The following is a 13031-nucleotide window of genomic DNA, read 5'->3' as shown; positions in this document are numbered from 1 at the left end:
AACTGCTAACATTTCCTAAGTCCGGGTGGAAAGTACCTGAGTAGCTACCACATGAACAGCACTTTTGAGCACGAGGGAACAAACTGTGCTAGAAAAGGGGAAGCCCTGTCCTCGTAGGTCCCCTGGGTCTTGTGGAGCAGAAGGGAAGAGAAAAAAAGTTCTGTGAAGAGACCTAGGCCGGGTGCAGTGGCTCACGCCTGTAATCCTAGCACTCTGGGAGGCCGAGGCGGGCGGATGGTTTGAGCTCAGGAGTTCGAGACCAGTCTGAGCAAGAGCGAGACCCCATCTCTACTAGAAATAGAAAGAAATTATCTGCACAACTAAAAATATATAGAAAAAATTATCCAGGCATGGTGGCGCATGCCTGTAGTCCCAGCTACTCGGGAAGCTGAGGCAGGAGGATCGCTTGAGCCCAGGAGTTTGAGGTTGCTGTGAGCTAGGCTGACACCATGGCACTCTAGCCCGGGCAACAAAGTGAGACTCTGTCTCAAAAACAAACAAACAAACAAACAAAAAACCCAAAACAAAACACAGACCTGGAGTGGAGTGAGAGCCTCAGGGGCCCAATGGGTGGGGAAGGAAGGCAACAGTAAGTTGGCTCATGACAGATGGCCTTCAGAGCAATGTGGAGTAGAAGGGGGACAGGATGGATGGATAGGGCACCTCGCATTGCCTTCTGCGGCCCAGGGAACATCTCAGAGCATGACGTAGTCTGAAAGGAAAGCCGGGCCCATTCAGCATACCTGGTGCGGTGGTGCCTGAACACCTGTTAACTGGACAAACTGAAAATGGAAACACTTCTCTCCACATGGCCTGGCTTGCTGCTCCTGCGTCATCTCCACACACTGAACTACTCTGAACAGGCCCAAGAGATTCTCTTCTGTCTGAGCCTCTATCCGTGCCTATCCTTACACAAGACTCACGTATCTCTCCCCATTAATGCTTTCTCCTTGACCTAGCTAATATTTCCTTTATTGTTCAGGTCTCGAGTGTCATTTTTCAAAGACATCTCTTCCTTGACCCCATCCCCCTAGTCTAGGTGGGATCCCCCCTAATTTTTATGTGTTCCCTTAGTGGCTGGTACTTATCTCCATTACAGAAGTCAGCCCCTGGAAAAGTCATGGCCCGTTTGCCTTTCTGTACCACCCATTAGACCAGAAGATTGCTGAGGGCAGGACAGTTCCCAGCAGCTAGCACAGTAACTGACACATAATACGTGTTTAGTTACTACAAGTTAAATGAATAATCTGTAGTTATTCATTCATTGCGATATGAAGAGTATAACATCCAAGGGCAGGAGAAGATGAAAAAAAGTCACAGAGAAATGAAGCAACAGCAACCTGGCCCTGAATACTTCCAGGATACTCCTTACGCATATCACAATACAAATGAGGCAGAGGTCCAGCAGCTGAGGGAGACTCTCTAACCCTGAGTCCCAAGGAGCTACCACAACTTAGAATGCTCCCAAAATAAAGATGATCCATTTTCTTCAAGATTCACAAAAAAACCCTGGCTGAAGTTCCCCCTGTCAAGTAAAAGGTCCTGCCTCACATACCATGCTCACGTGAGATCACATGTGATAAAATAGAAGCTTCTGAAGTTTTGCTTTCTAGTGCTGAATGCTAGCTAAAAACTACTTCCTAGCCTAATGAACAGCTCTCTTATCTCTACAAATAATATTGCAGTCATAAATTTGTGTACTTATCTACTCATATGTAGTTTTTTTCTTTAACAGCCTGCAATTAAAAGGCCACTCTTGATTTAGCAGTATCTGCTAAAGTTTAAAATGCATATACCCTTTGGTTCAGCAAGTTCCACTTCTAGGAATTTCTACTATTGATAAAACTTGCCCGTGAGCAAAATGGTACATATAAAAGATTATTCACTACAGTATTAATAAAATTTTAAAAATTGAAAACACTGGCCGGGCGCGGTGGCTCACGCCTGTAATCCTAGCACTCTGGGAGGCCGAGGCGGGTGGATTGCTCGAGGTCAGGAGTTCGAGACCAGCCTGAGCAAGAGTGAGACCCCGTCTCTACTAAAAATAGAAAGAAATTATATGGACAACTAAAATATATATATACAAAAAATTAGCCGGGCATGGTGGCGCATGCCTGTAGTCCCAGCTACTCGGGAGGCTGAGGCAGTAGGATCGCTTAAGCCCAGGAGTTTGAGGTTGCTGTGAGCTAGACTGACGCCACGGCACTCACTCTAGCCCGGGCAACAGAGTGAGACTCTGTCTCAAAAAAAAAAAAAAAAAAAAATTGAAAACACTAATATCCATCAATAGAAAACTGGTTAAATAAATTACGGTACATCCATATAACAGACAATGTAAACCCAATCCTTAAAAAGAATGATATGGCTCTATATGAACTGATTCCAAACAATCTCCAAGATACACTAAAAGAGCAAACTTTACAAACATGCATATTTTATAGTTTGTGCAAAAACACACCCCCACACACCCTTGTTTGCATGTGTATACACCCACGTAAAACATATACACAAACGCATGTAATTTATAGAGACAGAAAGCAGAATAGTGGTTGCCAAGGAGGTGGGGGGAGGAGGAGAGAACTGGGAGTTAGTGTTTAATGGGTATGGAATTTCAGTCTTGCAAGATGAAAAGAGTTCTGGAGATGGACAGTGGTGATGGTTGTACAACAGTGTGAATGTACTTACTGCCACTGAACTGTACACTTAAAAATGATTAAAATGGTAAATTTTGTTATGTATATTTTACCATAATAAAAATGTAATACACACACGTATTTTTTTTTTAAAAGAAGAAGTTCGTAATGGTGGCTGCCTCCAGGGAGAGAAATCAAAGCTTGGGGACAGGATAACAGGGAGGTCTTTTACTATGTAATTTTTTATATCATCTTTTTCATTCTGTATCTATATACCTAACTATTCAAAAAAAATCATTAAAAACAACCCAGCCTTATACAAGAAGTCTTTTCCTTAATCGTAAGTCATTTCTTATATCCCTTCTCCTTGAAGTAAAAAACATTTTCGCTGGGCGAGGTGGCTGATGCCTATAATCCTAGCACTTTGGGAGGCCGAGGTGGGAGGATCACTTGAGGCCAGGAGTTTGAGAGCAGCCTGAATACCAGCAAGACCCCGTCTCTACAAAAAATAGAAAAATTAGCTGGGTGTAGTGGTGCTCGCCTGTAGTCCTAGCTACTCAGGAGGCTGACACAGGAAGATCACTGGAACCCAGGAGTTTGAGGTTGCAGTGAGCTATGATGATGCCCCTGCACTCTAGCACCAGGTGACAGATCCTGTCTCAAAAAAAAAAAAAAAAAAAATTCAATCCAAGTCAGAATTCCATCCAATTTTGAGGATATTTATTAGATTTAAATGATGCAAATTCCAAAAAATTACACTTGTTACCCTAAGAATATATTCACTAAAAGCCTGTCTTTATTTTTATCAGCTATTGCAGAAAAGCTTCAAAAATCACAGAAGAAAATTACCATTTTTACCAGTACACAACTTTTATTCCATCCCAACCAAGCTAGATGAATACAGAAGTGTTTCAACAAAAAAAAGTTACCATCATGATAATTTAAGACCAAAATCAGCCTGCAATTACATGAGTTGGAAAACAAATTACGCTTATGTCACAGTCTACCTTTAAAGCTCTAACTTACACGTCAGAATTTAAAACATGCACACATATACACACTCCTCTGGGTTCCTCCTCATTTATCTAAAACCTGCTTTTGTGATGATCTGCTATTTTCTCGAGTCTTCTGGAATGAGCACTGTAACTCTGCCCCCAGACAAAGAGAAGGCCCCATCTCCAGGGCTTAGTACTACTCCTGGCTCGAAGTAGGTGCTCAAATATTTGTCGGGCGAATGAGTGGTCATATGCAGATGGGCCTGTCATTAAGCCTCTCAAAGAAAAAATTCAGAAAGAAAAAAAGCAACTTTATAGAGAGAAATAGGAAAAAGTTTAAGAGATACTTTGTTCACTTGAAGAAGCCAGCATTTGTTAAAGATGAAGACTAGATGATTGGTTCACCAAATGGCTAAGACACAACTGGCTAAGTGGGCTCTAGACTTCTTCCTGTCCCACAGTTAAATACAAAAACAGGTAAATGGCTAAGACACAACTGGCTAAGTGGGCTCTAGACTTTATCCTGTCCCATAGTTAAATACAAAAACAGATATTTATTTATTTTTCTTTATTCCCACACAGGTAATTTAAAAAAAAAAAACACAGGAGACACACAGAACAACTTACCTATAAGGTTCTTTTGTACATATGAATATAGTACATCATCAATTTTTTCAGGAAGAAAGAAAATAGAGGTGACTATTTATTTGTTCTTAGGGTAGGAAAGGACTTTCTAAGTAGAAAAGCAAAAGAAGAAATCATAACAGAATTTTTTTGTAACAGACAAGCAGAATCAGGACATATGACAAAGTAGGAAGAATACTCCATGACAAAAAATTAATATCTTTAATACATTAAGAGTTCTTACAAATCAATTTAAAAAGAAATATCCTAATGGAAGAATGAATGCAGAACAAGAACAGGCAATTCACAAAGACCAAATACAAATGACCAATGATTACTGAGGTTCAGCTTCAGTAATAATCCAAGGAGCACCGACTTAAAAGACGTATATCCGATTCTGAGAGGGTATGGGAAAATGGCACTTTCTCAGACTATTGTGGGAACTGGGATGGCCATTTTGGAAGGTGATGTGGCAGTACCCACCAGCAACTCCAAGTTTAGGCAGCCGTTCTTCAAAAATATTGGCACATGAGGAAGTTCAATCTCCCAGTATTTTTAATAACAAACCATTGGGAAATCCAATAGAGGGACGACGAAATGCATGATGGTAAGTCAGCGCCAGACTACACTGCTATTTAAAAGAAATGAGGCAGAGATAAATATGTGAGATGGATAGATGCAGAAAATGTATATGTAATACCATCCTGTTTCTCAAAACCACAAAAAGTGCATATTTGTAGTCTTAGAAGATGTAGAAGGATCTACATTAAGGTATTAACAGCAGTTACTCTCAGTAGTGAGAGCAGAGAGTTAAGAGACATCTTCCATTTTTTTTTACTCAATAAATTTTTAAGTGATTTGATTTTTTATAAAGGCGTGTATTATTTTTGAAATTTTTTAAAAGGTAAAAGAAGAAAAATAATAAGATATCAAGCATTTATCTACTAAACACAGGTTCTGTCTTTTGAGAATTCCCTTAAAAGTTTCTTGAAGGCCGGGCGCGGTGGCTCATGCCTGTAATCCTAGCACTCTGGGAGGTGGAAGCGGGTAGATCGTTTGAGCTCAGGAGTTAGAGACCAGCCTGAGGAAGAGCGAGACCCCGTCTCTACTAAAAAAATAGAAAGAAATTAGCTGGACAACTAAAAATATATATATAAAAAGTCAGCCGGGCATGGTGGCACATGCCTGTAGTGCCAGCTACTCGGGAGGCTGAGGCAGTAGGCTTGCTTGAGCCCAGGAGTTTGAGGTTGCTGTGAGCTAGGCTGACACCACGGCACTCTAGCCCGGGCAACAGAGTGAGACTCTGTCTCAAAAAAAAAAAAAAAAAAGTTCCTTGAAGCTCAAATGGCTGTGCTTTTCCCATTCGTAATAAGAGATTAAAAAAAAAAAAAACAAACTTCTTCCTTTCTACATTTCTTAGGAAAAACTCTATAGAGTCACTGTTGCCTCTTTTGTAAAAATCCATTCGTAATCTGAGAAAAAGACTATTAAAAAATACAAGCCACCCCCCAGGCCTAACATCTACCAGAAGAAACCCATTCACTGCCCATATTACATTTAGTTCACACAATTTCCAAGACAAAGCACAAAGCACTAGCCATACAACTCCCACCAGCATAAATACATGGAGTACAAAGAACGTCCTGTCAGCTGAGCCCAGAGCACACCCTGTAGCAGTAAAGAGGAATGACAATTTGAGTCACAGGATCAGGAGCGGAACCAAATTTGGGACTTGGAGGCAGTGTGATGCCCTTCACTTCCTTCTACACCTTCTATTCTCTTCCACCCAAACCTTGTCCCCAGCATAATCCCTAAACAGGCCATTGGTCATGGATGTCTACAACATCTTTATAGTGAGGTGTCAGAAATCACTACAGAGACACAACAAAGTACTACTTGGGGTCTCAGCTGGAATCACAATGGCAGCATATGTGAAAACTCATTTTTTCTTAGGAAAAGAAACAAGAAAATTCAATTGGAACACTCTGCTTTATCACACAGAATTTTTGAAATCCAGGTGTCAAAACATCAAATGTGGGCCAGGTGGAGTGGCTGATGCCTGTAATCCCAGCACTTTGGGAGGCTGAGACAGGAAGATCGCTTGGGGCCAGGAGTTAGAGACCAGCCTGGTCAACATAGCAAGACCCTGTCTCTACAAAAAATACAAAAATTAGCCAGGCATGGTGGCATGAGCCCTGTAGTCCTAGCTACTAAGGAGGCTTAAGCAGGAGGATCGCTCAAGCCCAGGAGTTCCAGGCTGCAGTGAGCTGTGATCACACCACTGCATTCCAGCATGGGCAACAGAGCAAGACCTGTCTCAAAAAAAAAAAAAAAGCTTGAGATGTTGAGCCTGACAGTTGAGAAACTAAGGAACCATTCACTTTTACAAAACTAAAGACCACACAATGGTGCCAAAGTAGTCCAAAGTACAACTGATACAGCACCTGAGTGTCAGACCTAGAACAGAATGACTTGGGCCCCTAGGTTTTCAAAAATTATTCATCCTGCTCTAGAGCCCCAACAGCCAGATGTGTGTCTACGTACTCTCTTGAGTTGCCACGGGAGGAGTGTGGCAAGCATATGCCATTAGCCATGGGCCCTGCTGGTCTGTGACAGCTTTCAGGAGGGCGTCCTTCTAGGGGACCACACGCCAGTTCCCCTATCTGAAAATTCATTACCACTGCTCACTAACGTTGACCAGTAAGTCATTTACCCAAAACCAAAGCAAACAAAGCATCATGCTGAAGACCACTAGGCAACAGCAGCAGCGCAGGTGAAGAGCTCAGCACAAGCGCTCTCAGGTCAGCTGACCTGCTTCAAGGTGAACTGAAGTTGCAGATCACCAGTTCCGGCTCTAATCTGACGCCCGCCCTCAGATCACGCTGTGGCTACCAAGTAACCCTACCCAAACTGACCTTTCAGGGCTCAGGGAAGTGACTTTTTTTTATTATATGGCACAGTTTGGCACAGTTATATCTTTAGTCTTTGGGGTACTTTTATACTGTTCAAGAGTTGTATATCTTTTTTTCCTTTTGTTTTTAAAAACAGATGGCCAAACCAGGACATATACTAAAAAAAAAAAAAGGAAGGTTACTTACCTGAGCCCTAACATCCCAGCTACCATGGAATCCTGTTGGAGCTGGTCTACAGAAGCAAGGTGTATTCTGGGGAGTCACATGTCACATCAAAGCAGGAACTGGTGAGTCTGTATTTTTATGGAGCCTAAAACAAAGAAAATCGTAAGTTGAAAGCCCCCATTGAGCTGCACGACCTTTTTCCCAGGGCTATTTGGGACATTTTGAAGATAAACACGTAGACAAAGTACTACGCTATTTCCCAGCTTACCTAGCTAGAAACAAAGGATAAACTGCAAATTACTGGCACATAACACACAGTGCCAAAATAAAGTCAAGATTCATGCTCTTTAGAATTGACACTATCACAAGCCTTGTCACCTCTGGGGGACGCTTCGACACTACAAAGCATACCATGAGTGGTGATTTCTGGCAAGTATTTTTTTCCACCACGTCATGCAGAAATACTTGGGGAGAGAATACACGTTCAACAGGACATGCGACATCAAAATATCATCCCCAAAAGAACACCCAGCAAAGTATCCCTTCTTTTTCAAGCAGCTGAACTTGGAAAAAGCTGCTGTATCACCACGTAAAGGGGCTTTAACCCTGAGAGAAAAAAAGCAGCACCAAAGGAAACCAAGCAACCTGGGATATCCAAAGCCATCATCCAAAATAAGCAAGTCTATTTCAGAGCAATCACTTTTAAGCCTCTCAGATCAGTAAATCTCAGAGTTCAACAGAGTTATTAGTCTGATAGTTTCTCTTTTGCTTTTGAATACGTGTTCAAAAAAGGACTTTTGTCATTACATTTTTTTGTCATCAAGATAATCACCATTTCCTTGTTAAAACCTAAACTGCCCCATATTAATTAGCTAATCTCTAATACCAGTGCTGGCCCAAGAGTAGCACTTTTATCTTTAGACTAAAAACAAAAGCTCAGAGTATGCAACTTAGAGACTATTCACACGATTACTCATGTAATCAAACTCAGAAGAAGGGCAACACCAATCAAGTCTTTTACTGGTCTACAGCTACGAGGACGGTACCTAGAATTATCTTTTGGGGTTCAGTGAAGCCTTATAATTCCCATAAACGGTCAAGTCATAGAATGCTTTGAAATCCCAGAAGTCAAGTTAATAATATTACTTCGTTAGCTATATAATAAAAACTAAATCAGTATCCTGGCTGGGAGGCCCCAGAAAAGTCCCAACTTCTCACAGACAAGTTTTTTAACTTGTAAATTGAGGGAACTAGACTAAGATTCCTTCTAGTCCTGAAAGTTGAAGATCACTGATTAACTCAAGATTTCATGGAAAAAAAAAAAAAAAGAGCCAGAAAATAAGAGCAGTTAAGTAAAAACCCAATAAAGAAAGTCCATATATATAACACCTCCAGCTCTTCTTAGACAAGGAAGACAAGCACATCCTTACTAAAGCTTGGTCTAGTCAGCTTCAGAGGCAATAATGAAGAGTCGAGACACCTGCAGAAACTGCAGAACAGCTACACACTATGGTGAGGACACATTCATAGGCCAGAAGACCCAGCGTAAGTGTGCCTTGAAGAAGTTATAAAGGACAGGCTTTAGTCTCTAATGGAATAGTCACCCTCCTTGATATGGGAGTAGGGATGCCCTGCCCACCCCCAAATTCCTGCTCCCACTCAGTAATCCCACACACCATACCTACCATCAAAGTGGTGGAACCTAGTATTTAAGCAACAGCATGCAAATCAAGCTTTCAACAGGAAAAGGTTCCTTGCAAGAGAAAGGGAGAGGAGGACAGGTAAAAAAAGCAGAAGAGCACAACTTTTGTGTAAGCAAGCCCAAGGAGGAGGAGGGACCTGTTTACATTTGTCCCACCCAAAATGATGTAAAGGCACAGGGGTTTGACAGAACAGCAGCAGTTTGACTGGCAATGGTTGGTTTGGAAGCACTAAGGACAAAGTTCTTCCATTGCATCCCGGCAATAATGCTCTACCTAAGAAAAAAAGAGTTCATCTGCCAGCCACACAAGACTGGTGTGCACAGATGTCACCAGAGCAGAGGGTAGTGAAAACAAGCAGGTGTCCTGCCACACTCCTTGGAACTCACCAGTCTAGGACTGTGCTTCACCCCTGTATACTTAAAACACTGGTTACTACAAATGTCAAACATTTTCTGTGACTTTCTCCTTCTCAGAGATAACTCAGGCAGCCTGGCAACAAACTGCTCTTAGCCAATTAAAAGATTTCCACGGATATTCACTGTTATTTCAGGTTATAGTACACACCATTTATCATGCAAACAGTCCCGAGTAGGTACATCAGTAGTAGAAACCAGGCTCAAGTGAGGAACTAACAATTTTATCTCTGCTATTTATTCTAGGTTAAAGAAATGAACTTCTTCCACCTCCACATGGAGGAAGGAATGTTTGGGTGGGGGCAATATCAGATTGGGCTCATCTAGTCAGTTTTTCTTTTAAACTCTGCAGCCTGCCTCCCTGCCCCACTAGATTAGGTTGCATGGAGGCAGGGCAGGCAGGGGAAACGACTCAGGCTGGAAATTACAAACATAAAAACACAGAATACAAGTACCACAACCCTTTGAATTCACAGTGATCTGTCCTTGCCCCAGACCTACCTCAGGATTCAAACAGCACAAAAGTTGGAGTAGAGTTGACTGCATGATGCTCTCCTATCACGTGAAACAAAGACCTGGTACTATAGGTTTAAAGCATTCCAGGCACATTTTTAATAACAGGAAACCGGAAGGTATAGTAGGCCAGTACTGGCAAGAAAACCGTACACAGTTTCTTCAAGCGGTCAGGACACGCTGACTTCAGATGCCACCAGGCACTTTGCAGAGAAACTATACTCTGGAAACTGCCTGTGCTGTTAAAAGAGGTATGACAAACGGCTAACCGGAGGGGTTCCGGAAGAGGCAAACACATTGCCAACTATGAAAAACAAAGCAAAAACCTCAAGTTGTCAAGTCTCAAGCTCAGATGCACAAACATTGGAATCTTTGTGAAGTGAGGTTTGTGAGTCTGTGTGTAGATGTGAATGTACCCATCCCAGTGATCAGCCACTTAGCTGACCTGCCACAAATGAGTGATCTATGGCAACTTATTTTAATCAATTGTACTTCTACTAGATTGTGCTCGTTAAGGTTCTGACATATCCAGGTAAGAAAATAAAACCAAGTGTTTCCTAGGCTTTATGACTGGAGATCCAGATGAAAATTCCAGCCACAGAACCCAAAATTCTCGGGAGTAATAATTGCCTATTGGCACGATTTTACTCCTGAGGCCTGTATATGCTTCGTTTTTACAGTATAACAAAATGCCTAAAACTTGAGAGACTCCCACAACATCTAAGCCACTTAGCATCACACACCAGTAGGTTTGGTTCCACGATCACCAACCACCCCCTGAATTCAGTCCTATCATGTCACAATTGGGGGTACTGATCCCACACACCAGAGACACACGTGCGAATGGCTGAGCAGAGCCCATTCCTGTTCCTGGAAATCACCAGAAGCGCACATCTGCCTGACCATGAGTCAGGAATATCAATTTTGTGGTGGAGCCCATTTCTGCTGTGACCAACCCACACCCGAACACACTCTCAACACAAGCAACCGCCACAGAGGTATTCCAGAGTGAGCTTTTCCCCCCTTGAGGCCCATACTTAGCAATGTCATAAACGCTCTCCTCCGTGAGTCTAATCTTTTTAGACTCATCATGACCTTAAGTCTTCAGAGCAAAACCACAGAAACATTGCCACTGCCACATAAAAGTCACCTGAGTTTCAGTTTGGGTGATTCAGTTACAACCAAACTAAAAAGAGAAACTTTTAGGGACATCGACAGGAGCCACAGCGTTGCGATGAACTTGTCCCATCTGGTACTGGTGATTCTGAGCGCTCCAGGGCAATGAGAGCCCGTTACATACTATGTCCCACTCCACTTATGTAACTGGAAGATCGCCGGCGAAGCGGGGGGAGGATGGAAGGGCGCTCATATTCCGAGGCCACAGTACCCCTAAAAGACCCGAGCACCCTGGGGGCACGCTCCCACAGAAGAGCCTCAGGTGCTGCCGGACGCACCATCCCTTACCCACGGTTCCTGATGGGAACTATAACCACCTCTTTACCAGTTGTGGGACCCAGGAACATAATGTCTAGACCCTTTTGTGGGTGGACAATAATCCCCACCTGCTTGTTCTTGCTGGATGGGGAAGGAAGCTGGTGGACCGACTCGCTCGCAGTGGGGGCAGAAAGTCATGGAACGGGCCAGAAGGAGGGGGAGGCAAAGCCCGGAGATGGGGGTGAGAGCGCAGGAGCCCTTGTGGCGCACTCTCCCGACGGGAGGCGGACTGCGCACGCGCGCCGGTGGGGGGGCCGAGTAACGGGAGAGGGGGGCGCGCGAGGGAGGGAGAGGGGAGAGCGCGATCCAGGGAGAGGCCGGGGCCGCGGGCGCGGGCGCGCGACGGCGCCGCGGCCCAAAGCCCCGAGAAGGGCAGGAGCGCGCGCAGCCCCGACAGGCGAAGCCCCGGCGACAGGGGCGCTCGCGGGGCCGGGGCCGGGATGTGCGCCGAGGGCGGGCAGGAGGGAGGGGGGCGCCAGGCGAAAGCAGCTCGCTCCGGGGAGGCCGCGCCGAGGACGGTCACCCATGAGAGCGGGTGACGGGCCGAGGGGAGAGCCGCCACCGGCGGGAGGGGGAGGGTAAAGAGGAGGGACGCCATCCGCCAGCCGTGTCGTCCGACCCCGCGGGCCCCTCCCGCGCCACGTCCCGCCCCTGTCCCCCGCCCCCCGGCAAGGGTCCCAGCCCGCGGCCGCGGCGGTCCCACTCACAGTCTCTCTTCCTCGCCTCCTCCTCCTCCTCCGCTCGGCGCGGCGGCGGCGGCGGCGGCCATTTTCCGGACGGCTTTTACCACAGCCCTCTCTCCGAGAGGAGGGAGCGCGCGCGCCGCCGACGCCGGGACCCCGCACGGCCGACGTCGCGCCCCGCCCTCCCGGCCGGCCTGCGGCTGCTGCACCTGCGCGCCCGCGCCCCGCCCCCGGCGCCGCCGCGAGCCCGCGCGCTATTGGCTGCGACGGCCAGGCCCCGCCGGAGCCTCAGCGGCGCCGCCGTCAATTGGTGGGGAGTTCCTGCCCGTTTCAGCCAGGGAAAGGGGGGTGGATCCCTGTCCAGCTGCCGATTGGCTGCGGTCCGCCGTCACTTGGAGAAAAGAGGCGGCTTGGGCGTGGATGGACTGGTTTAGTGGGCGGAATTTGAATGTTAAGGATTAATGGGGCCCTTGCGGATGCTGGGGCAAGTGAAGGCCTAGGCTCAGAACGTCTTGTTTGCGTGGCCCTACTGGACGATTAACCCGCTATCCACAAATGTACTCAGTATGCTGCAATAGGCGTTTCATTGCACCCGCATTTTCTCAATATCACCATATTCAGTAGAAGCAGCAAAGTTGCCTGCCCTGGAGCCCGACGTTCCAGCCAAGTGACCCTGGTTTAAGAGGCCTACCAATTGCTTTATTTCATCTGAGCCTTCCCGGTGCCACAGTCTCATAGTGGGGAATAAACCGACAGCAAGTCACAGCCCTGGACTTCACAGAACTCTGGCGGGGCGTGGAGGGGGCGGGGAGAGGGTGCACGCCAAGGCCGTGTGGCTCAGATGGTTTGGTAGAGGTGTGAATAAGGGGCAATGGGAGCACGGAGGAAGCCCCACT

The 13031-nt window shown here is 45.6% G+C and overlaps 1 protein-coding gene across 1 annotated transcript in view; it reads right to left on the bottom strand.

Annotated features, from left to right (window-relative positions):
- The window catches only part of MECP2 (methyl-CpG binding protein 2), a 59003-nt gene extending 46733 nt beyond the window's left edge, over positions 1 to 12270 (bottom strand). The window contains exon 1 of the mRNA XM_069464357.1: positions 12160 to 12270. Coding sequence (XP_069320458.1) covers positions 12160 to 12221 — 62 coding nt within the window. The 5' untranslated portion in view covers positions 12222 to 12270. The remainder of the gene's footprint in view (positions 1 to 12159) is intronic.
- Between the last annotated feature and the right edge of the window lie 761 nt (positions 12271 to 13031).

This window comes from Eulemur rufifrons, chromosome 30, assembly GCF_041146395.1.
Source record: "Eulemur rufifrons isolate Redbay chromosome 30, OSU_ERuf_1, whole genome shotgun sequence".
Lineage (NCBI taxonomy): Eukaryota > Metazoa > Chordata > Mammalia > Primates > Lemuridae > Eulemur > Eulemur rufifrons.
The sequence above is the reverse complement of the archived record's forward strand: the minus strand, read 5'-3'. Positions and strand labels throughout refer to the sequence as shown.